The sequence below is a fragment of the Rhyacophila brunnea genome, unplaced genomic scaffold (genome assembly GCF_057557595.1).
Source record: "Rhyacophila brunnea isolate RB1 unplaced genomic scaffold, BYU_Rbru_1.0 scaffold_4, whole genome shotgun sequence".
Lineage (NCBI taxonomy): Eukaryota > Metazoa > Arthropoda > Insecta > Trichoptera > Rhyacophilidae > Rhyacophila > Rhyacophila brunnea.
This window is the reverse complement of record NW_028233068.1, coordinates 30317065-30340351: the sequence shown is the minus strand read 5'-3', so window position 1 is coordinate 30340351 and position 23287 is coordinate 30317065. Positions and strand designations below refer to the sequence as shown.

Below are 23287 nucleotides of genomic sequence, written 5' to 3'. Positions count from 1 at the left end.
ATGAATTATGATTTCTTTCTGACAAAGTTGAAAATTATGATGCTCGTGGCCCTTCTACCCTCTTTTGATAATGGCCTACTTACACTTTATATACACACTAATTACACAAAGTCCTCAATCCTAACAATAACTTTGTCAGTCAAATGTTAAGACAAGGAAAGATTAACTACTTACTTATGTAAAAACTGTAAATGTGATCCATCAATTATTATTGCAAAATATTTTATATTGTGTAATCACTACGATAATAATTATGACGACGTGAATATTCTTTTAACGTTAACGTTAAAAGATGCCATCGATCTACTTCACGAAATAAATAAGGGTAAACATTAATTTATTAACGTCTTTTCTAATAAATTGGGAAGTGTGGTTAGCGTTATCGCGAATTCCAGCAGTTAGGTAGTACATCGTCGGATTCAAAAAAGGGTTTTATTTATGTGATTTGAGTATTTTGTCATATCGGTTTAATAATAGTACTTATTATCATTTTTCTGGCATTGACAACTTGATGAAATAAAGACTGTAACATAGATAAATATATTATTGTTAAATTACCTATCCAAGTAATATATTATTATATATGAATTTGCATATTAAATATAAGCTATGACACATTTCAATTAATTATATTAGCAATTCTAGAACAGGACACATATTTTATTGTTTCATTATATCGAAGAACAATAATTATTGAGGAGTTGAGAATTAAAGGCACAGGTGACATACAGGTAAACAATGATTTCAGAGCAGATGTTATTACACTAAAAGAGTACCTATTCATATATGATAAATAATTTCCTTGTATGATGTTGTATGAAAAGTTATATGGTAAGTAAATTAGTTCGATTATAAGCGAAGCAAATGGATTTTAATGGTTTAATTCTTATATTAACAGATTTTATACGATCCATATTTTTTGCCATATGCCCAACTCTTTGGGTACTTGCATCGGATTAAATACACATTGAATAAAAGTTATGAGCATAAATAAAAAATGATGCATTATCAGAAAGTTCCTATACCTGCCTACAAATTAAGATTTTTTTTATATAAAAACATATCTACTTATACGACGTGTATTAAGTTTTATGATAGTACATATATAATTATCGCTATAAAAATAATATTACAATTTATTTAGTGCCATCTATTATTTTATAATAAGAATGGTGTATTTAATTATATTGAAAACTCGAATAAAATGATGCTCTTTATCAATGATAAATGAACATATTTTATAGAGGCGGATGTTAGATGTCGTTAAACGTATAACATCGATTTACTATTTTATTTGATGCAGTAGTCAGTAAAAAATCGATAATATATTAGTAATTATACCTAGTATGGCTTATGAATTACCAAATGCTCATATTTTAATAACGGGTAGGCCATAAGTAGTAGTTACCTTATATACTTTTACATTAGGCTTAATAACAATTGCTATGTTTTGTTGTTAAGACGAATTCTCTGCTTACTAGTGGCACCTGGTAGAAATACACAAAGGCTGAAATTTGAGACAAATTGTGGATAATTTATATTTTAGTGTTTTTATTAATCAACACGTCATAAAATGAAAAAAATATTTTTTAATGTTTTCTCTAGTTTTATTATTTATTTCTAAAGTGTCAATTTTTTTTTGTTTCATAGTTTTAATGTACTTTATATTTTATTTAAAAAAACATTGGTTTTTCTAAAAAATAAAAATCTGTTTAAATATTATGTAAGTGATGTGTCTTTATTATTTATTTTAAATCAATGTTCGATATCGTCAAAAGTCGAATGCTCAATTTCATCATCTATGAAAAACTTAATATTTTATAGAAAAATTAAAAAACAAAATTTTAGTGATGAAAATAACTAAGATCTTCGAATCCATATTTTATAGCGATTTTTTAAAAAATCTAAGATTATTTTTGACATTTGAAATATGTGTTTGAATTTTTAATGTGTTTACATACTTATTGATTAATTAAAACAGTTTAATATGTCAAAATCAATAAATTGTCTCAAATCTTTTTTCCGTTAGGTGCCGCCTAGTAACCAGATTCTAAACTAAAAACATAGGACAATCACCCAATTTTTTTATTAACATAAATATATATATATATATCTTTTTTATGTCATATTATTTAATTATTGTATTAAAATCAGTGTTATAATTGATTATTTTAAAAGAAGATTATCATCGACATCTTTGATTTTAATGTATGTACGAGTACACAAGTGGTAAAATATCGTATCATATTATTATTCTTTGCGTACCTTAGAAAGTGAAGTTGTAAGGAATGTCTTCGAGGCGTTTCTGCACGCTTCACTATGGAAAAGTGGCATCGTGCCAAGAATTAAAAAAAAAACAACACTGAAACTAGATCCTTCATCAAAATTGAATTATCATTCCAATGATTTTATTGAGGTTTAACATGATATATTTATAGTTCACGAAAATAATATTTTTGTGTCCCATAAGTATTAGGTATAATTGAAAATCAATACAATTGAAAGTAATTTCAGTAGATTTTGTAGTTTTTAGGGAATTAAAATCAATAATTTATTGCTATTATAAGAATGAATCTTTTTAAAATATTAGACAAAATGCTACTACTGTTATATATTATTTTAGTTAAGTAACCCGCAGGGGTTGAAACTTGAGAGTTGGCGTGTAGGAATGGTACTAACTTTTAACTATGTACAAGAGCCTGTATTTTCTTTTCAAATTATTGGGCAAATGGAAAGTCTGACAGAGCTCAAGCCTGGGGGCCCCGTGTGGCGGCTCGACCAGCCAAATGAGAAAAACACACATAAAAATTTCCCCTAATATTAAAAAAGTCGTAAATAATTCATCAACTTGAATCACATCATTTTGTATATAGATGAAAGAATAGTTTTTTCACAACCAAACTATACGGTAGTTTTTGCATCTGGTTTATAGTGCAACCCCGCCTCTTTTTTCTCGTTTTTAGTAACGCGTGGTACTTTCGTAACTAATTCGTAATTTCAGTTTTTTCGTTTTACAATATTACGAGTATTACAAGCTAGCTTTAAAAAAAATATAATTCCGGGTTGATCTTGACCGCTTCCCGGAAAGGTTTCTTAACAGTTTTCTTTTTTGTGATTATGTAATTACCAATTTATTGTTATACGTTATTTTGTGGAACATCATGCCAGCATTAGAAAAAAACTTTTATTATTAAAATGTCATTTCCAATTGGGATTTTTCTTAATAACACATACATTTATATGAATTTGACATAATTAAACTTGACCATGTTTGATCCTATTAAGCTCATATGGGCTTCCATAGAATAGAGATTTGTATTAACAGATTTCTGTTTTTTTTTTTTTTTGAAAAACGGATGTTAGCCAATTGATCAATCTATTAAGTCCATATTCTGACTCCAAACATAAATTGAAAATCAATATGTGTATTTGCCAAGCCCAGAATTCGAACATGGGACCCACGACATTATAAATCAATCATTACATTATAAGTCAATTTGCCACAATCGATAGCACTAAAAGCTACATAATGCTATGATATCTCTCATACTAACTGTTGATATGATACCCATTATTACATTTTGTACGTTTTTTGACATGGACTCATAAAAAGGTTTGCCATCGTTACTTTAGATCCAAAAACATACATTAAAGCACCATGTAAATTGACCAGATTTATGATTTGAATCTCTGACATCAGGTTTAAGAATCAATTATTTTTTCACAGATAAAGTATTCAAATAGTAGTGACATTGTGGTGAGGTGTATGTCCAGAGCGCGTGCTTACATTTAATCGTTGCCTGTTTCATTAATTTAGAGTCAAATCAGTTTTTTTCTTCATTCTGTGTATTTGTTTACTTTGTATTTCTGTATTTTACGCAGATGAACTCAGGGGCTTATCGTTAGTTGTTAATAAAGAAAGTAGTTTTATGCGTTCATTTTCATAAAATGTCACGTTTTTATTGACTTTATTCATTATTAAAAAGTGATTTTAGCAGAACATCTAACAATTTAATTTTAAATTGATAATTTTAAATAATATGGTATTATTTAAAATCAAATCAGTCAGTAACTTGACACTATCCTAATCAGCATACATTGAAATTATTCCAAACGTGATACCAGATAACCCAGTTTTCCTCTTTGCGGAGGCAACGCCCTACAGCATACTGCCGAAGAGAGGTGTCGGCAGTCGAAGAAAGTCCCGAAGAAGCGCGAATCCACGCATGGTCTTCTTCAGAATACCATGCGTAATGCCGACGTATAAAAACCAAGCCCTGGCCAAAACGGTATCGTATTCGGCCACTGTCCGTCAATTAGACAACATCGCAAACAAATCACATCATTAAATATATCGACACGGTAACAAAGTGTCGATACAATACATAATGGCTAAATCATTATTTTTGTTTGTTGCAGCTTTAATTTTTGTAGGCGCGAATGCTTACGAAAAATCAGCGGCTCACTTAGCTTTCGATATATACAAAGGTTGTCTTAGCCAATATTCCACATCATGTATTAAGCCAAAAGCTTTATCTTGGTTGAGCAAAGTAGTCAATGAAGATGAAATCAAAATCACTGACGATTTAACCATCGTAAGGACTGGGATTTTGGAAGACAATGAAGCCAGAAGCGCTAAGGATGAGAGGTTTGAGATGTTCGACAAAATTGACGGATTCTTGGCAACGCATACCCTGAAAATTAAATTACCCGAAGACCTATCCTCTGGAGCGGCTGGTGAATACGTACCAAGATCTTTGCTGCAAGGATTACCTGAACAGTTGGATGTACCGTTAGCTGAAGGTGGTGTCCAAGAAGGTAATGAAAAAACGCTAAAATATTATATTTTACATTAACAGTGATAAGTTTAATAGTGCATTAACAGTTTCCAAAATAATGTGGGTTACTTATATAATATACGAGTGATGATTTTTTAATTACATATTATTTATTAATGATTGTATTATCAATAAAAAGTACGAACGTTTAATAATCTTCATTAGTATTGTATTAAATTATTCTTCATGTCCCGGTAAATAATGTATTGCTATTTTTTGTTTTTTTTTTTGACGTAAAATTATTTTTTTTGTAGCAGTTGGCACTAACCCTTTAAACTTGAAAAAAACTGGGCATACTCGTTATTATTCATATACATGTATGTGTTTTATATTAATTAATAGTATAATATCATTCTGGCAAGAATAAATTGAGAATTAATATATTATTCTTGCTTAAACAAAAATGTGCATTGCATTGTTAATAACGTATACATGAACATGAATCAATGTATTTATTTATTATTTGTAGGTCGTGGTTTCGTGAAGAAGGTAATGATCCCATTCTTGTTGGGTCTGAAGTTCAAGGCTTCCGTTCTCGTACCTTTGGCTCTCGCTTTGATCGCCCTCAAGACATGGAAAGCTCTCACCCTTGGACTCATCTCAATGGTTTTATCTGGTAAGTTATTATTTTATGAATTATGTCTACCAGACCATTATAAAATAATGAATATTCATACGTTATACGAAAATAAATACGTTCAAATCTGAATCATAAATTTTTAATATTAAATGAATATTTTTATAAATATTTTATAATCTGTGATAGGCAGTTGGTTATTTTTTGGAATATTATTTAACTTTGATATATTCACATAATTCTTTGAAATATATATTATGTAAACAAAATCGGATATGATTTTTTACATTCATAAAAATTTAATAAACATAGGGATGTTTATTATATTAATATATTTATTTATAATTTTAATATATAAATATATTTTTAAATATGTTTTTGATTTTTTGTCATGGTACTAAATATTGCACGTACTCGAACAATTTTATTGCGAGAGCGGACAGATTTACCAACTTAATATTTTCTACTTAGAGCAGAGTTGAAAAATTTAATAATCAACACAAGGAAATTATACAAAAAACACACCATTAAAATATAACGTTTCCTCTTTACCATATTTATTTTGCGGTCAATTTACCGTGAATCATTTAATTGAAAATATATAATTGAATACATTTATTATCATCATGATGCATCTTGCTGATCAAATTTCAAACATATTTTTTGTAGAGTGCATGTGCATGTGCATTTTGTATTGTAAATGTGCAATCATTAATATTATAAATCTCCCGCAGGTGCCATGGTCATCTTCAAGTTCACCAAGCCCAAGGTCGTCAACTACGAAGTCATCCACTACCCGCAGCACCACGATCACCACGTGGAGCATGTTCCAGCACCTGGGTGGGATGCCCACCACGGACCTTACCGCGCGAGAGACTTTGGAGACGCTCAAGAGATGGCATACGCTGGACAGATTTAAGAATCAACAGGCGAAAGCTTTCGTGTTCCGATTTATGAAGACTTTAACTTATTGAATGTTTTATTTAATTATTTATTGAATGTTTATGAATGAATAAATTATTACGAAATGATTTGATTGTATCATTAAAAATGAAACACCACACACGTTTTCAACGATTCACATACGCATTTGATCTGCACAAAAAAAGTTTTATCACACAATAGTAAAAAATAATTGTATGAAAGATATTTTTAATGCATTTACACTACTTAAGAAAATACTAATATAGGTATTGAAACTGATTATATTAAAAAGTGTCATTACAGTACATAAAAGTAATTAAGTACATAAAAAGTGTACGTAATCAAGTATTCATGCATTGTAAATGAATCCATTAACATTAAAATTAACCCTAAAATATATTGTAAACTATTATTTTTTCTTAAATATAAGAAGATCAAATCAAATGTAACATTCAATCATGTTTCTAATTAATTACGTATATCATTATTATGGTTTATAAAAATTTAATATTTAGTAAATTTTAATGTACTCTCGACCAATAGAAGAAATTATGGTTAGTATTAAAATAATTACTTCCTTTTTATTTTGGCACTTTATTTCGCGGCATAATAATTTGACGAGTTTATTAATCTATGCAAAAAAGAACTGATTAATATCGGTGCACATCATTTTTTGTAAGAAGTTAAAATAAAATATTAATAAACTGTTTAACTTTTGCCTAGTGGAAGAAAGCTAACTAATATTGCGTACACTTGGTTTGTTCGTAAAGGTCTCATTAGATATTTACAAATTACTTTGTGATGGAAAGAATGGAATAACACACAATACTGTGATTTTAATTGAAAAATTAAATCGATTTACAAAATTTCAATCATATGAACACATAAGCGTTCAAAATAAAGTTTTTGTATGAATATTAATATTTATTCTGCTTTTTTTTTAATAAAATACTGTGGAAAAAATCACGCTTTTTTATATCTTCTTGAAAAATAAAGTTAAGTTCAGTAAAGCTTTATAAACATTCAAATAAAACAATTATTTTTAATACAAGACACATAATTTAATTATTCATGAATGATTTGAAGTTCGATATAAAAAAAAGTTTTTAATTCACTGAAGTAAGTTCACGAAGGATAAAATACCTTAGATACCCACTATTTATATTCGTAAAATAAAATGAGTACAATAGATACAATTATTAAAGCTTGATTAACTTAATTAATCATTATTAATTCAAGAAGGAAATTAGAAATAACTTTGTCTGACAATAAATTTTAATCATCAGTTGGGATCATGCAAAACGTTATTTAGGTCCTACAAAAGTTAAAAAATAACTTAATTCAGACAACTTTGTTTTATTTTATGCCGTCGTGTAGCTCGCAGTAAATAAAATTATTATTTAGGTTATATTAGTGAAAGTGTACCAATTAACATAAAAACAAAACTGTAACATTACTGTAACAGGTATTCAGCAGTACAAATCTATTTTGTGAACTACTCCAGTTGGCCATAATTTAATAGGAACAAATTTTTGAAAAGACATTTACATAACAAGTCATATCAAATGGAAAACAATTGAAAAGTAGAATGAATTGTTATGCATACGAGGATTCAGTTTACATTCGGTGAGAGTTATTTTCTCTTGAGACAATTGATTTGTTAGACACCAGTTAGATAGTAGAATGTTGTATTGATTATCGAGTAGTATTTTGTTAGGAATAAAAGCTTTCTTGTTGATTCAGTTGCCACTATACGATCATTTTGTTTTTGTAATTTACTGCTGGGTATATTTATGCAGTTTTCGAGTGAAACTACAGAACAAGCCTATTTTTATAAAAAAAAACTTTATAATTCATTTGATAGCTTTTTTGCTCTACCATTCGATCAATGTTAGGTTAATAAAAATAAATGTGAAATATTGCATAAATAATATAATATCTGTACCTTAGAGACAGTGTGTCATTTGTTTTAAAAGAACACTTTTGGGAAAAAATACTATAATATTTTTTATAGTATGGAATTTCGGTATTTTGGTTTTCATAATAATTGAAGATTTATGTTCAAATTAAACTTGATAGGAAAATCGGCATTGAAATATATATTTAAAGTAAATTCTGCAAAATTATACATACACCAAACTGATTTTTAGATAGAGATGACTAATTCATTCGGCATTAGGTACATCAAATCAATTATTAAAAATAAAAACATATCTATTAGATAAATATTTTTATTCGATACTGAGTACATTATGTACACATGACTTGAGAATGTAAGATTATTTTTATTGGAAATATATGAATAATGACATTAAGTATTTCGTAGTCCATATAGGTAATTTTAATATTATTTTTTGTTATAAAATTATATCATCCAATTATGTTCAAAATCTCTCAATTAATTCTCCGTTGAATTTAAGGTATTCTTTTTAAATTAATACAACCAACGTGCATTTGGGTATTTATTTTTAATTAATAATAATTATTTAGGTCAAACGATACGATCAATTACAGTGATTAGGAATAATTATCATATAGAATAAAAGAATATGTGATGGTCCCAATTACAAATGGACACACAAACCATAATAAATCAAATTAAATTAGATAAAATATTAGGTACAGTAGTTGTTAAGAATATAATTGGAGAGTTATTGAAAATAGTTAAAAAAAAACACATTAGTAGTAATCGTAAGAAAAATAGAAAAAAATACAGAACACATATAAAAGTATAAGAACTGAAATATAAGAATAAGCGCTAAAATACAATAAAAAATCAGTCGTCTAGATACAATTAGTCGTAGAATTTGGGGCAACTTAATTTAAAAGAAGCAAGAGAACAAAACAGATCCACTCGATCATTGTAAAGATTCAATGTTCTGTAGAGTCGAGCCATCAGACAATTGTTACCTAGATTCTTTTATATGTATGAATGTATACAAGTGATTAAATGTGAGGACGAATATTTACTTTGGGTACATTAAATTTAATGTTAGAAGTAATTGTGGGGAATCTGAATGGTTATTAATCATGAATAGTATAGTGAGGGTTCCATACTGTACTGCAATTTTACATATATAAATTATCAAGTTCATTATTTAATCTTTAAATACCTACAAATCGATAACAATTTTTTTGTGAGAAAATTTCATTCAAAAACATATGGTTTGATTCCTAGTGAGATCGCAATACATATAAATGTAAGTACGTGGTCGGGGTGTTAATGTGATTGTTGCACTATTATTATGTATTTCGTTTTAAAATCAAAATATTAAAAAAAAAAAAAATCTATATAACATATTAAACTTTCGTTAATCCTTCGTATTTGAATGATTATGTATTATCACATCAGCTTCCTGTTTGTATCACATTGTATTTTTTTAATTGATACGGGTATTAGATAAATCCCCGTAAAACATTCCTAGCTTACGTAATTTAAAAAAAAAAAATCTGTATATTTTTATATGTACTTAATCATTTTTATCCTTGTTCATAATTATTAGTGTATTCATGCATCCTATAGTGGTGGAAGTTCTTAAAAATACTTGTAAGTTTCCACAACCTTGTATAGAAAGAAAGTAACGGCTGGAGCTGACCGAAATGAAAAGCGAACGAGACACATTATAGCCACAGAGAAAAAAATATTACTGCCAACCCGATATGGCATCTTTTAACCGCTACGAAAAGTAGGTTTCCGCTTGGATATCACCTTGAAGAAATTCTTCATTAGGCGCCTTTGAGAATGCTAAGCGACGCCTCACCTAATGGCCTGAAAACGGCGTCGGATGTAAAAAAAAAAAAATGGGCTGCAATAGATTTTCATCATTTGTCACTATATAATATAGAGAATCTGGAAAAGTAATATTTTTATATTTTAAAGTTTCAGTTTGATACTCCTGTTTATGTCCCAATAAAATTTATATATAATAAAGCACTCATGATGATGACCAACATTCAAAATTATAAGCTGATGTCAGTTTACTGATTTATGAATATTAGATCTGCTCGCTTTTTACAGTTTCCACAAATATGTTTAATCATCACCCACGTGGAGCCTTCTACGGTTTCTATATAAAAAAAAATCACTTAGGCTACGGCCACATAGGCAGGTGCCTTGCTTGGTGGCTACGTGCTAGGTGACATATTCTAGCGAACGGATGCACATTATATCATCGCAATGGCCACACTGCACGCTTCGCGCCTCGCTACGTGATTATGGGTCACCTCATGAGTTTCCCGGCGAACAAACGTGTTGGTTATTTTTATTGTGTCACCTAGTGATTTTGCCAATATCTATGGATTTTGCAAGATGGCGGATGTTTCTTCAGTATGACAAACGTCAAACACCGTGTATTTTGAGGTTATGAATAATGACGCATGGGATGAATTGATATTATGCACCCAACAAGTTCGAATTTGAGACTTTCGAAATGTTAAACTTAATTCTCTGTGAGAAGTAGCGTTCTGGTTAGTTTTGAGAATGACATCGTTGTTGACTTGAGCGCTCCCAAATCTCAAATGAATTTGTACCTAAGTACGTAGCGTGCAATGGGGCAGTAGTGTTTTTAGTAGACAAGCATAGCACCTAGCTCAGCACTAGCGAAACACCTGCCTATGTGGCCGAAGCCTTAAGTAAGTCCCAGTTTGCCATCAGTATATTTTTTCAATGCATCAAACAGTGAGTACTACGTTCTACATACGTTGACGGCTTTTCAGAGTTTGTATAAAAAATAATAGACCAAAGGTTCTTTTAGCATCACTTTCATATGGTTAGACTCTGTCTCATGGTCCCCACATCCTGAATCGGGCCCCCAGGTTATGAGCTTTGACGCCCCCCCTACCTATCGCTAAAAATAAAGGCAGTGTGACGCTCTACAATAGTGTTTTCCAAAAAATGGTGTACGCAGTAAAATTAATGTGTTTTAGTGTTTTTTGTATATTTGAATTCATCTATTTGAATTATGTAGTTGTCGAGTATCGATACATAATTCAAAATTGTATCATACAACCACATACTTTTAAATAATAATAATATTGAAGATAAATAGCACCGCAGGTGACTTTTTTTACTATTCTAGAAGATTTGTGATGTGTGTTTAAATCACTTATTCGCCACGCCGGGCCCTTCTTGAGCCTGGGCCCCCAGGCTAGAGCCCTGTCAGCCCCCCCTTTGTGGAGGCCATGCTCTGTCTACAATGAATAAAGCCCTTTTCAACAAGTTTTGTTTCCACTGATACATATTTAATGATATGCAGGTATAGCATCTCTATGATTTATTCTGTGGTTTACTAATATTTTCAATATAAAACAACTGTGAATAAAAAATTCCAAATATTATTCGTGAATTTTGTCTTTATCCGGTAGTGGATTAGTGATAGACTTTATTACTACGCGTAAATTTAAATTCGTGTATTATTTTGAAGATGATAATAATACATGATTTTGGAAAACATCAGAAACATACATGTTAGATAAAATCCTATAAAAAGAGGTGGACAGACGAACTCATGTATTTAATTATCCGGATGGATATTTTTATTTTACTATAATTGAGTTGGTCATCAATTTATAAGTTGTAAAAATTACTACTACTAACTACCCTTTCTGATGTAGTCGAAGGTAACCTGCTTTGTAATAATTAAAGTCTAATGATAATATTATTGCGAATTAATGTTTTATCCAATACTTACTGAATATAATAATATAAGATTTAAGAATGTTAGATTTTTTATTATTTGAAAATACATCATTTTAAAAACATAAATATTAGGGGGGAAAAATTGAGTGGCATCTCCTCTACGAAGGTAGGCAATTATCAAAGCGATTTCCACTTTTAGGATCGCTGACCAGAACAACGAGAGGTAGTTCACCATGCATCTTGCATCCGAAATACTCTAGCTTTCTACTCCTTGTACTGTGTAATAAATAACTCCAGTTATTATAATACTGGGTAGTTTCTAATCTTGTGATTTCACAATATTTAAAGCATACTTCTATGTTATTAATACTCAAACGACTAGATCCTTTTGAACGATGCTTCATTCATTCTACACAACAAATATGAATACGAACACACTGGACAAAATCACCATTTATTTTACAAGTATTAATTCTATACCTTTCAATTGTTGATAATAACTATCTTATTTGACTACTATCTTGATTTTTATACCAGTCATTTTGAAATATAACCACATTACTAATACATCGGTCTAAATCATTTAGAAACAAAATTTTGGTGACTTATACACATTATAAATAAAAATCTAATTATCTAAATATTTATTTTTCCCAGGCACCAAATATGTATTTTTACATATCTACCAAAATTGTGAATATACAATATCAAAATGGCCGCTAAAAATCTAAGATACCAAGGGAGGTGGTTCCTATCAAAAATTGGAAGCTATGGTCATATGTAGCACGTGGATAAAATTTTGTACTTTTATCCGCTGTGTCCACATTTACCACAAATTCGCCATTCAGTTGTTTTGCATAAAAACTTCTTTATTTAAATTAAATATATAGTTTTGAACTGCTCTATAATGTCATTTTATTTATTGACTATTGATTGTTCCAATTACATAAATACTAAGTTTTTGCCCACACAGATTCAGTTATCTCGAAAGTCATAAGTAGTTTGGCTATATCTCATCATCTGCATATCGAAGAATATTTATTTATATGCCATGAATTGTAAATTGTATATAATAATTATAAAACAAATAATCATAACAGCAAATGGATGCTACATTGGTCTAAAAAAATTGAAAAAGTTTACTATCATCTATTCTTATTCTGTCGTGCGAAAATCCTTATAGATAAGACGTTGATCCGACTTATATTAACTATACTCAATGTATTCTAGAGGAAAATGATGCTTAGGCTATAATATCTCCCCATACTAGTTGGAGGGAGGCAGAGGGCGTATATTACATAATCTGGAGCTCTACAATCTCTTCCAACGAGAAGGACAGGGGCCAACTGCCTAGGGATAGCCTGGATAGCATGCCGAACGGTCGCAAGTTGACTGGCAGGCCCAAACGTCCATGGTTGAACGTTGTCAACAAACAAGTTAGAATAACCGATGCAGACACTTGAAGCACACTGGTTTAAAATAGGGAGAAATGGAGTAAGTTCTTGTAATAGGCTAGGACCCATCCTGGGTTTTTAAGTCACTAATGATGGTGCTGATACAGTAATTATATAATGCATCATTAAACATCTTCTCAGAGTAATATGTTAAACGATAGTGAATGCAATACGCGTAATACGGAGAGAATCTGCATAATATTTTGATAGGCTAAGAAATTTTAATTTTCTTTGATTGTTTTATAATATACGATGCAAAACTATAATTAAAATAAATGATAAAAAAATATAACTATCAACAAAGGCTGCATAAAATACCACGCTGTATGCCGCCTTTTATATTTACATATTTTATCAATTTTAAATGAACCATTTTGTTGATTATGTGATTTTATTACTTGCATGTGTCCACACAAAGTGCAATGTTGAGCCTCATACAAATCGACAAATTATTTATCAAAACAATCTGATTATCTAACTATAATACAAACCAATTTAAAATGTTACTTAAGCAAGGTTAATCACTATTTTTTTTAACGCGGTGTTTATCAAGCTCCATAATAATACGAAGGTATACGTTTTATCGCAAGAATCGATTGAAAGTCATTCCCTCAAACGATTGGACCAATGCTTCGCTATTTGATCAATCCTTTTAGGTTGAGGATAAATGGGAAGAGGAATCTGAAAACGTTGCAACTACTGACACCCTGGATCCAAATACATACAAATATTTATTGTAATACAAATCTACTTCTAGAGTGATTGTAAAGTTAGTAATCTCTTTTGATAGGATCAAAACCACCTGCTAGAAAATATATGTAAATTTTACCCAGTCAGTGGGATTGGTATCCTTACACACGAATCATAAGTGTAACGCGTTTTTCTTTACTTTAGGGTTATTAGATTTTTTCCGAGGTTGCGCAAAAATACACATACGTTATAACAATATAAAAAAGTGAATAGACTAGTTAGTCTAATATAATACATAATATGATAAAGTAAAGTTCATGATTATAACAAATTGATTGTTGATAGTGTGCTTTTGTCAGTGGCGAGGGGTGAAGGCAGGCTGTTAATATTCGACAAAAATAGTACACATTTTTTCAGTCATACTTATTTGTTTTCTTTGAATTGATAATACATATTATAGTTGTTGTTTTTTAGTTTTTAAAATTCATTAAGCCTTGCTTATACTAAACCATAATCGATAAAAAATATTTTTCTATCTATAAAATATTTAAAATTATATATGGTTTAATGGCATCATTTTAGACGAATAGTTTTGACTATTATATACTATGTTTTGGATTAGGCGAGGTTTAATTGAATTTTAAAAACTAAAAAACACTATCTACAGTCTACATAGTGTAGTCTTAGAAGAATGAAAATAGAAACGTTTGATTGACAAAGTTTTGTCCACTATTTATGTTGGATCATAACAACTTACCTCCACTCTTCGCTACTCACTTTCACACTCCATTATTCTACCGCATCGATATTGCGCAATAATTGATATACTATTATGTATAGACCAATATTTCTCAAAATTGCGCTGTTTCAATGAACTTTTGATTAGAACAATATATAACACAAATCTTCAATATAACGATCAAACTATTGATAATAGTAAACAATATGAATAATAGGATGTGGATGTATGCAAACGACATAACTATTACGAGTTGATTTAAGCAGAGGATGATTGACCAAGGTAGCACCTTGAAAGGTAGGCTTAAGCATACGGGATGCAAATAAATACCATACAAACCAATCATAGATTATAATATTTATAGGCACAATAAAATCACATAGAATACAATATCTATAGGCAATGTGTATGATGGGGTGGAAATGATCCAGCCGGAATACATAGTCTAAGTATAATCGTGGAAAACTCCTAGGATTGAAAAGACTGGGATGAATAAGCAAACTCTTGATTTATATAATCTGTAATAAAATCAATGCAAACTTATGGTTATGAACATGGCCCCCACAAGGGGAGGGGGCAGACAGGGCTCTAGCCTGGAGGCCCGGGCTCAGGAAGGGCCCAGTGTGGCGAGTCAACCAGGTAAATGAGATAAACACAGGTCACAAATTTGCTCTAATAGTAAAAAAAGCCTATTTTACTTCAATAATATTGATAATTTAAAACATTTGGTTGTACGATGCAATTTTTAACTGTGTGTCTTTACTCGACAACTCCATAATTCAAATGGATGCACATATTAAAAATACAAAAGATCACTAAAAATACACTTTAATTTTACCGCATACACGATTTTGGAAAACGCTACTGTAGCGCGTCACACTGCCTTTACTCTTAGCGATAGGTAGGGGGGCCCCCAAACATCCTAGCCTGGGGGCCCGCTTCAGGATGTGGGGGCCATGGTTATGAACCATGGTACCTAGCTTAGGCCGAAGAACATAAATTAGCAGTCGTTGAAGGACAACTATTGCAAAAAATCTTTCGAACAACTTCAAACATTGACTAGACATCCTGGTGGAAAACCAAATTAATCATTGAAGAATTCTGTAAGGGACATAAAATGCAATGAGCAGGTTACATTAAGAGAATATATGATACCAGGGTACCAGAGATCGTGATCACGTGAATACCCCGAGGGAAGCGACTGCGGTCAAGAATCAGATAGCGTGTCTGTGTGAAGGAAGACTGGAGCAGGATGGATGGACCTGTAATTTACAAAGGACTGGCGATCAATAGGATTCAGTATAGAGTGCTTAGGCCAAGGAATAATATGCTAGTATTTTCAAATAATTTCCTTCTTAATACAATATTCACGTATAAATAAAATTAACAAATCACGAATATTCTCCTCATAAATAAATATACCTACGCTTAATTTACTTTCTTGTCGAAATAGAGTTGAGATTTGACAATTCATAGTGTTTTTTGCGGTTTATAACTTTACTGTTTGATAGGTTTTACTAATTTCCTTATATGCATATAAAATTAATCCTCGCCCTTCTCATGATATCCCCTATTGGAGGTCGGCCACCATCAGGGCGATCTCTTTACTCTATAATCTGCTATCTACAATGGTTTGGTGGAACTGCGCTCGGTCCAATCACGAAGGTTATTAAGTAATGAAGTAAAGTTTACTGTTGATGTCTCTTTCGATAACGTAAGGTAACGAGTTACGTAATTGATTATAGATGTACTTTTATACTCTCATAATGTAGCCGAAGTAATGGTCATTATTAAATTACGTGAATTGAGGACTATTTATTATATGTTTAATTTTCATTATTAAATAGTTTAATTATAATATCACTATCATATTGGAATGTACATTTATTTAGGTATTCATTGGCAAACTTTAGATACACTTATCTCTTAATTACTTCATATAAAGTTATAATGTTCTTTCTTTACTTCCAATGAACAAAATAACACATGAATAAATTTAATATAGTATGTATTGTGAATATTTTGTTTGTATTTTAATCTTGCTCGATCTTGATTGATAAAACTGGATAGGTAACAAACTAGTGAAAGATGCTAACTAATTATTTGCAAATAAGTTTTAAATACAAAGAGTCGATCGTTACTGGTTCATTGAAGAGAAATGAAGCATTGCCAATATCCGTGACTGACTTCCAAAGGAATTCATTGTCAAGAGTAAACCGACAAGCCTGACATAAAATTTGCATGCAGTTCAGGCACCTCAATACAATTTGCCTTGCATATAAAATATTAAAGCATGCCTTCAGTAAGTCTACAAAAGTATTTCTATCACATTTGATTTGTTATATTGCAAATGTGTGGAAAAGAGATAAAAAATAGAACGTCAATACTAAATAGGATGCTTATTTGTATCAAAGCGAGAATTTAAATTATTTCTAGTACCAAAACGACGGATGTCAAATAAAGTTTGTATTGTATTATTACACTGTGGTTATTTGTAAGATATCGAGCTTTATTTTTATGCGTGTATAGTGATGCAGTGTATAACAGTGTGCGTACGATTGAATTTTCATGTGTGAGTTTTCTTTCGTTAAGTTTGCTTGTAAGAAATTGCAGTATAAATAAGGTAGTCCACACCCACTAATCAGTAGTAGCACACGATCCTTCCAGCTGTCAACAGCACATTAGTATCTCAAGTAATCAACTTCAATTTGTTTTAATCAAATAAAACATGTCCGGAAAAGTGTTGTGTCTCTTCGGGCTCGCCATCTTAGGCATGGCCGCAGCGCAGCCTGCAAAGCCTGCCTTCTGGAAAGGCACTCCCATGGATGGTCTTGTAGAAGAGATGCGATCAGGGTGCAGCGGAGGAAATGATGCAGTTGCTTGCATGAAGTACAAAGTGATGTCTCTGCTTGACACTATCTTCAAGAAAGACTCATACCAGGTGCTTTTAAAATATTTACAGCCACTGAATACAAACATACACTAATAGTAAATTTAAAAACCACCATTGATGAAATTACACTTTTATGTTCAAGTTCTTTTTAATCTCTAAACGCATCTACGGTTTAATTAATCTCATTTCTAGATTAACATATATGAATATTCAATAATATAATATCTTCACAAATAATTCTCCAAATTGATTATCATAAAAAAATTAAATCAATGTATAGTTTATAAGTAATAAAAGTATACAATTTAAACACCAATAACTAGTCACTATTTAATAGTTAAGAAAATATTAAAAATGTGTTTTAAAAATTAATTAATAACACTTACTTATTTATGCTTTTATGAAGTATACGAGATTTTTTTTAATTTGAAGCATAGGCTTTCGATATATTTAGTTAACTAAAAACATCAATAATTTGTGTGTATTTTTTATACTCTTAGTTTTTTCTCTAATAAAAATATATTTTACAAATATTAATGTCACTGAAGGTATCCGAAACCGTCGAAGTGGTCCGCAACAGCTACTCCGCCAACGACCTCGCATCGGGCCGCTCATCGGGAGACTTCTTCGACACCGTCCAAGAGTATATCCAATCCCACGACGTGACCTTCAAACTCCCCGTCGGAGGCGCCAAGGTGACTGTCAGCCCTCGCAACCTCGAGGAAGATGAGATCAACCTCAATGTTAAGTTCGCTGATGAAGCCAGGTCCTCAGGAGTTGAGCCCCGCAAGTCCAAGCTGAAGAAGATCATCGTCCCCATCCTCGTGTTCGTCCTCTTGAAGGCTATGACTTTGGTTCCTCTGGCTCTCGGTGTCCTTGGATTGAAGGCCTGGAACGCTCTTCAGCTTTCTTTCTTCTCATTCGTCGTTTCCGTTGCTTTGGCCGTCTTCCAGTTGTGCAAGAAGGTAAGATAGTCAAATAAAAATAACTCATTCTAGGTTCGTGAATTATCTAGAATAATAATGTATAGTAGCGTATACTCGATTATAATGAGAACAAACTCATTAAAATTTAGTAGTTTTAAATCGGTTAATCCTACAACTAATTCTAATACACAGATGAGTTTCTAACAATTATTATTAAAATAGATAAAGTCAAAATGTCAATTGTTGGTGGTTTTTTTTTTCATAAATAGTTTTTAATACATTAGTTTATTTTAAATTATAATATTAGACACGAAAAAGGATTTTAGATATTAATTGCACCGCTTAGAAACCTTTAGATGATATTCTTTTAATTCACACTATTATTATTCATCTAGCAACATTTTAGAGACCAATACTACAGCTGAATCCAATTTTGATTTCAACTTCATTCAAATCTAAAGCTATATGATTGAATCATACATTATAATTTGCTATATTTAATATGCTTTGTATCTTCCAGATTGCTGCTGATAACTCACACCCCCAGATCTCCGCCCACGGACCTTGGGACGCCATGGCCAGCGCCTACAGAGCTCGCTCCATGGATGAACAGCCCCAACTCCAAGCCCAAGACATCGCCTACAGCGCATACGCATAAATTAATAAGAAAACCGCAAACAACTTCACGAAAAATCTGAAAAACGAGACCAAATATTATGATTCCAAAAATCTACCTTTTCTTCCATTGTATATTTCAAATAATTACCTCTGAATCTGATCTGAATCAATACAACTTACTATTTTCATCGAATGAACACATGCTAATGAATTTATCAAATTACTATGAAAGATTTTTGGAAATATTTGAAGCGTTTTGATAAGCAATTGGAGTGACACCTCTTAGACAATATTGTATGATGTATTAATTTATTAAATGATGTTATTTATTGAAATAAAATATGAACTTAAACATTTGTTTTTTCATTTTTTTAATACCAAAAAGTGAAATATAAAAAAACATTTCATCAATAGTAATAATAATAATATTGTTCGACTGTTACATTTAATTCTTTTCAATTAAGAAACAGCTTATATCTTCATCAACATTTTAAATCGGTTTGTATATTATATTAGAAAAACCAAAGAATATTTCTTACACTACATATTGATTTATATTAAAATTACATTAATGTGGGATATGGTATAGAATATTTACACATAATTAAAAAATAATATAATTCATTTGACTTAGATCTTGGAATCGATTTAAAAAAAAATATTGTAATATACCTACTCTTATCGATATGATATGATAATAGACTGAGAAAAGGCACACATTCAAAGGTATTAATTATTATATTTTATATTTAATTTTGACACCGAGTGGTAATCCAGAGATATTTTTAAATTATAGGACATAATGATATATTATAGATTGCTGAAAGAATAAGTCGATTAAATGTGCTCCTGCATATATTCAAACAACTTGTTTGAGCCAACTCAGAAAAAATAATAAATAAATGAAACCCTGAAAGCCGTTGCATGATGATAGATGTTATGTTAACATATTTGCGGTTTTTGCGGAGTATAATATATCACATAAAATTAATATTACGAGAAAAATAATACGGTTAGCTTTAAATCAATATTTCGGGAGACCTAGACTGGAGTGGTTGGAATCTGTAAAAAAGGACAGGAAATCCTTGAAGCTGAAGTAGGTATCAGATGGAAACTTGCGGTAGGTAGAACTGAGACGAGACATTTCTGAGAGACAGTCAAGACTCTCATTATCTTCTGTATAGTCGTTACAACTACTTTTTTAAAAACAATTCTTTTAAAAAATACTAGAAAAATAAAGTGGAGAATTAAACGATTGAATTTATAATAAGTAGATAAGATTTTAAAATGTATCGTTGTTAAATTTTATATCTTCTATATTTTGACATGGTCTCGTAAATTAATAAATATTGTCCATTCATTTTATGAGTTGCGATTTAATATATTGTTAAGTTTCACTATTATTATATATATATGTATAATATTATGTGGCTAGATCATAAATAAGAATTTTCTTAAATTAATACAATAAATGAGATATAATTCAATTTTACAAAACTATTTAAAGAATTAATAGACATAATAAATAGAAATAAAATGGAATGTATTATGTTGTAATATTGAAATAAAAATTGTTTGATGTAAACTAAATACTTAATACGTAAATATTACTTTTTTTTAAATGTAGATTTAAAAATGGGTATTTTATATTTAAAAAAATAATACAACGTCATTGCATATTAATCTAATATTTTATAGTTTTTAGTGAACGTTTATGATAGACGATTCAAATATTTAAAAATGAATTAAACTTTCTTTATCTATTACCGTTACAGCTTACCAAGCAAGAAGCCGAAATAATAATATATTCAATACAATAAAATTAGTATGCACTATAAGTTTGTTATATTGAGGCGTCAGTCACCATACTTGATGAACGTAGTACCTGGTAGGAAAATAACATTTGTTTGATGAAGAGGAATTTGCCACTGAAACCTCCTGACATACAATAATTAATTGCGTCCTTTGAATTTGATTATGTAGGTCTTATCCTCGGGTAGACATAGTGCTGTGAATAGAAACATATTGACTAAATTCAGATAGCAAGAGTAAGAATAAGTCAATGTATAGGTATAATCTGAAAGTGTAAATTACAGAAATTTTCTTAATTTATCTACACATTTTATACAAACCATATCTACTGAATAAATATTACGTTTCTTCACATCGTGGAAGTATGGTATTATAGATAAGTATATAATTATTATATAACTGACCAAAAAAGCTTTCAATAATAAAATTGTGCATTATAATAACTACAAAAGTGATTCAAACATAAATAATAGAAACCTATACTGTTTCATATGAATATTAGTATCTAATAAATAACGGATAACAAATTTTCTTGTAGATGTGAAATTTTGTGATAAAAATAATACGCCATACTATTAAATACCAAAGTTCTAGAGTATTATATATCTCAGAATATTTTATAAAATATGTATTGTTTACAATCTGAATTTGAGAAGTTAATTAAACAATAAAAAATGAAAGTATAAAAATATCTTTGTATCATAATGATTTGTATATTATTAACATTTTGTTGTGTATCGGCAAAATAATCGCAATCTTATTTAATACGGAGTAAAAATTTTATATTATGTTGAATTGCTCTTTTATATGATTACCACTGATATTTTTTTTGATTATTATGAATATATATTTTAAATATATTTATTTCAAAGCGATTCTTAATGTAATCGTAATAACAAGTAGACTGAAAAGTGATTAACATGGAAAAGAGACGTTTTAGATTTATCAGGATTTTGCTAATATCTTGGTTGATTTAGTGAGAAACCACGCATAAAGTTCATATTAATTTGAAAACACCTCAGGTATATAAATACCCACTAGAAAAAATCTTTCAAAAAAATTCGACGATTGACTCGACTCTGTATCCACTGGATACGCGCCAATATGCTTTACCAATTAACGAGCGTCCTATTTTGTTGGTAACGATGAAATTAACTAGTAGTTTTTACATCTTGAAGTGCGTATAAAATAGCGTTATTTTTTTTCAATCGGATTTTTAGTTTTAAAATCAATATATCAATTACTTTGATTAATAAAACAGACAACAAGATCTCTATAACGTTATAACGTACTTTTTTAGAGTTAGAGTTAAGAGTTTATTAAATTTTTTTAAACTATGTTTTGTTTATTTTTATAAAAATCGTATGAATAATATAATAGTCCAGCCTGGGAAAAAAATCCCAGGTCACAGACCTGGAGCGCTTTGTATCCACAACAATCTACATTACTGCTCACTCTTACTGCTTATTGCTTTAACGTCGCGTGATGATCCGTTGTTTTTATTTTCTATTTGACTAAATTATCTGAGCTCTATTCATTGAGGAGTGATTTATATTGCTGTTTAGATGTTCTTAAACAATTGCAGACAAATTGCAGCAAAATAATATGAAAACAAGTTAGAAGCTCATCTGGGTTGTAGGGTAAGAGCTACTATTATGGGCCAGCTTCAATTATTGGCCACTTGCAGATAAAATCTAGTTTTTTAAGATATTAAATCAACATTGCCATCTGTTCAGTTATTAAGAAATCTCGTCAATTGTTCCTCCATTGGTAAAACAGATAATTGTTACTTTTAGCATTATAAAACAACCTCAAAACCGCATTTTTATCTGACAGTTCGAGCAAAACCGTGAAATAAGTGCGATTTGTTGTAAATTGTACAAGGACATGACTTCTGTTAAAAGGTATGTTAAACATTTAATATCATACAAAATGCTAATCCAATTGACAAGTATCTATGTATTTGGTTTATGTATATATCATTAGACATATATTTTGGAAAAAAAATAGGTGGGTAGGTATATTATGATGGTGGCCAATAACTGATTCCAAAATACGTCGATTTTCCTTTATCGGCCGGCCTTGCTAATAATAGAATATGTGACTAATTAGTAAAGTATTACATTTATTTTTATTAGTTGAATAGTGTTTTAACAGTATTATTAATCATCTTTGTTT

General features: G+C 30.1%; 2 protein-coding genes across 2 annotated transcripts; both read left to right on the top strand.

Moving 5' to 3' along the window:
* Window positions 1-4388: 4388 nt before the first annotated feature.
* Osi18 (DUF1676 domain-containing protein Osi18) lies at window positions 4389-6334 on the top strand. The gene is made up of 3 exons (XM_085954972.1): window positions 4389-4818; window positions 5308-5454; window positions 6150-6334. Exons 1-3 carry the CDS (start codon window positions 4389-4391, stop codon window positions 6332-6334), a joined length of 762 nt encoding a protein of 253 aa, XP_085811098.1.
* Window positions 6335-17588: 11254 nt separating this feature from the next.
* On the top strand, window positions 17589-19337 carry Osi19 (DUF1676 domain-containing protein Osi19). Its single transcript, XM_085954970.1, has 3 exons — window positions 17589-17801; window positions 18302-18718; window positions 19200-19337. Exons 1-3 carry the CDS (start codon window positions 17589-17591, stop codon window positions 19335-19337), a joined length of 768 nt encoding a protein of 255 aa, XP_085811096.1.
* The last annotated feature ends 3950 nt before the right edge of the window (window positions 19338-23287 follow it).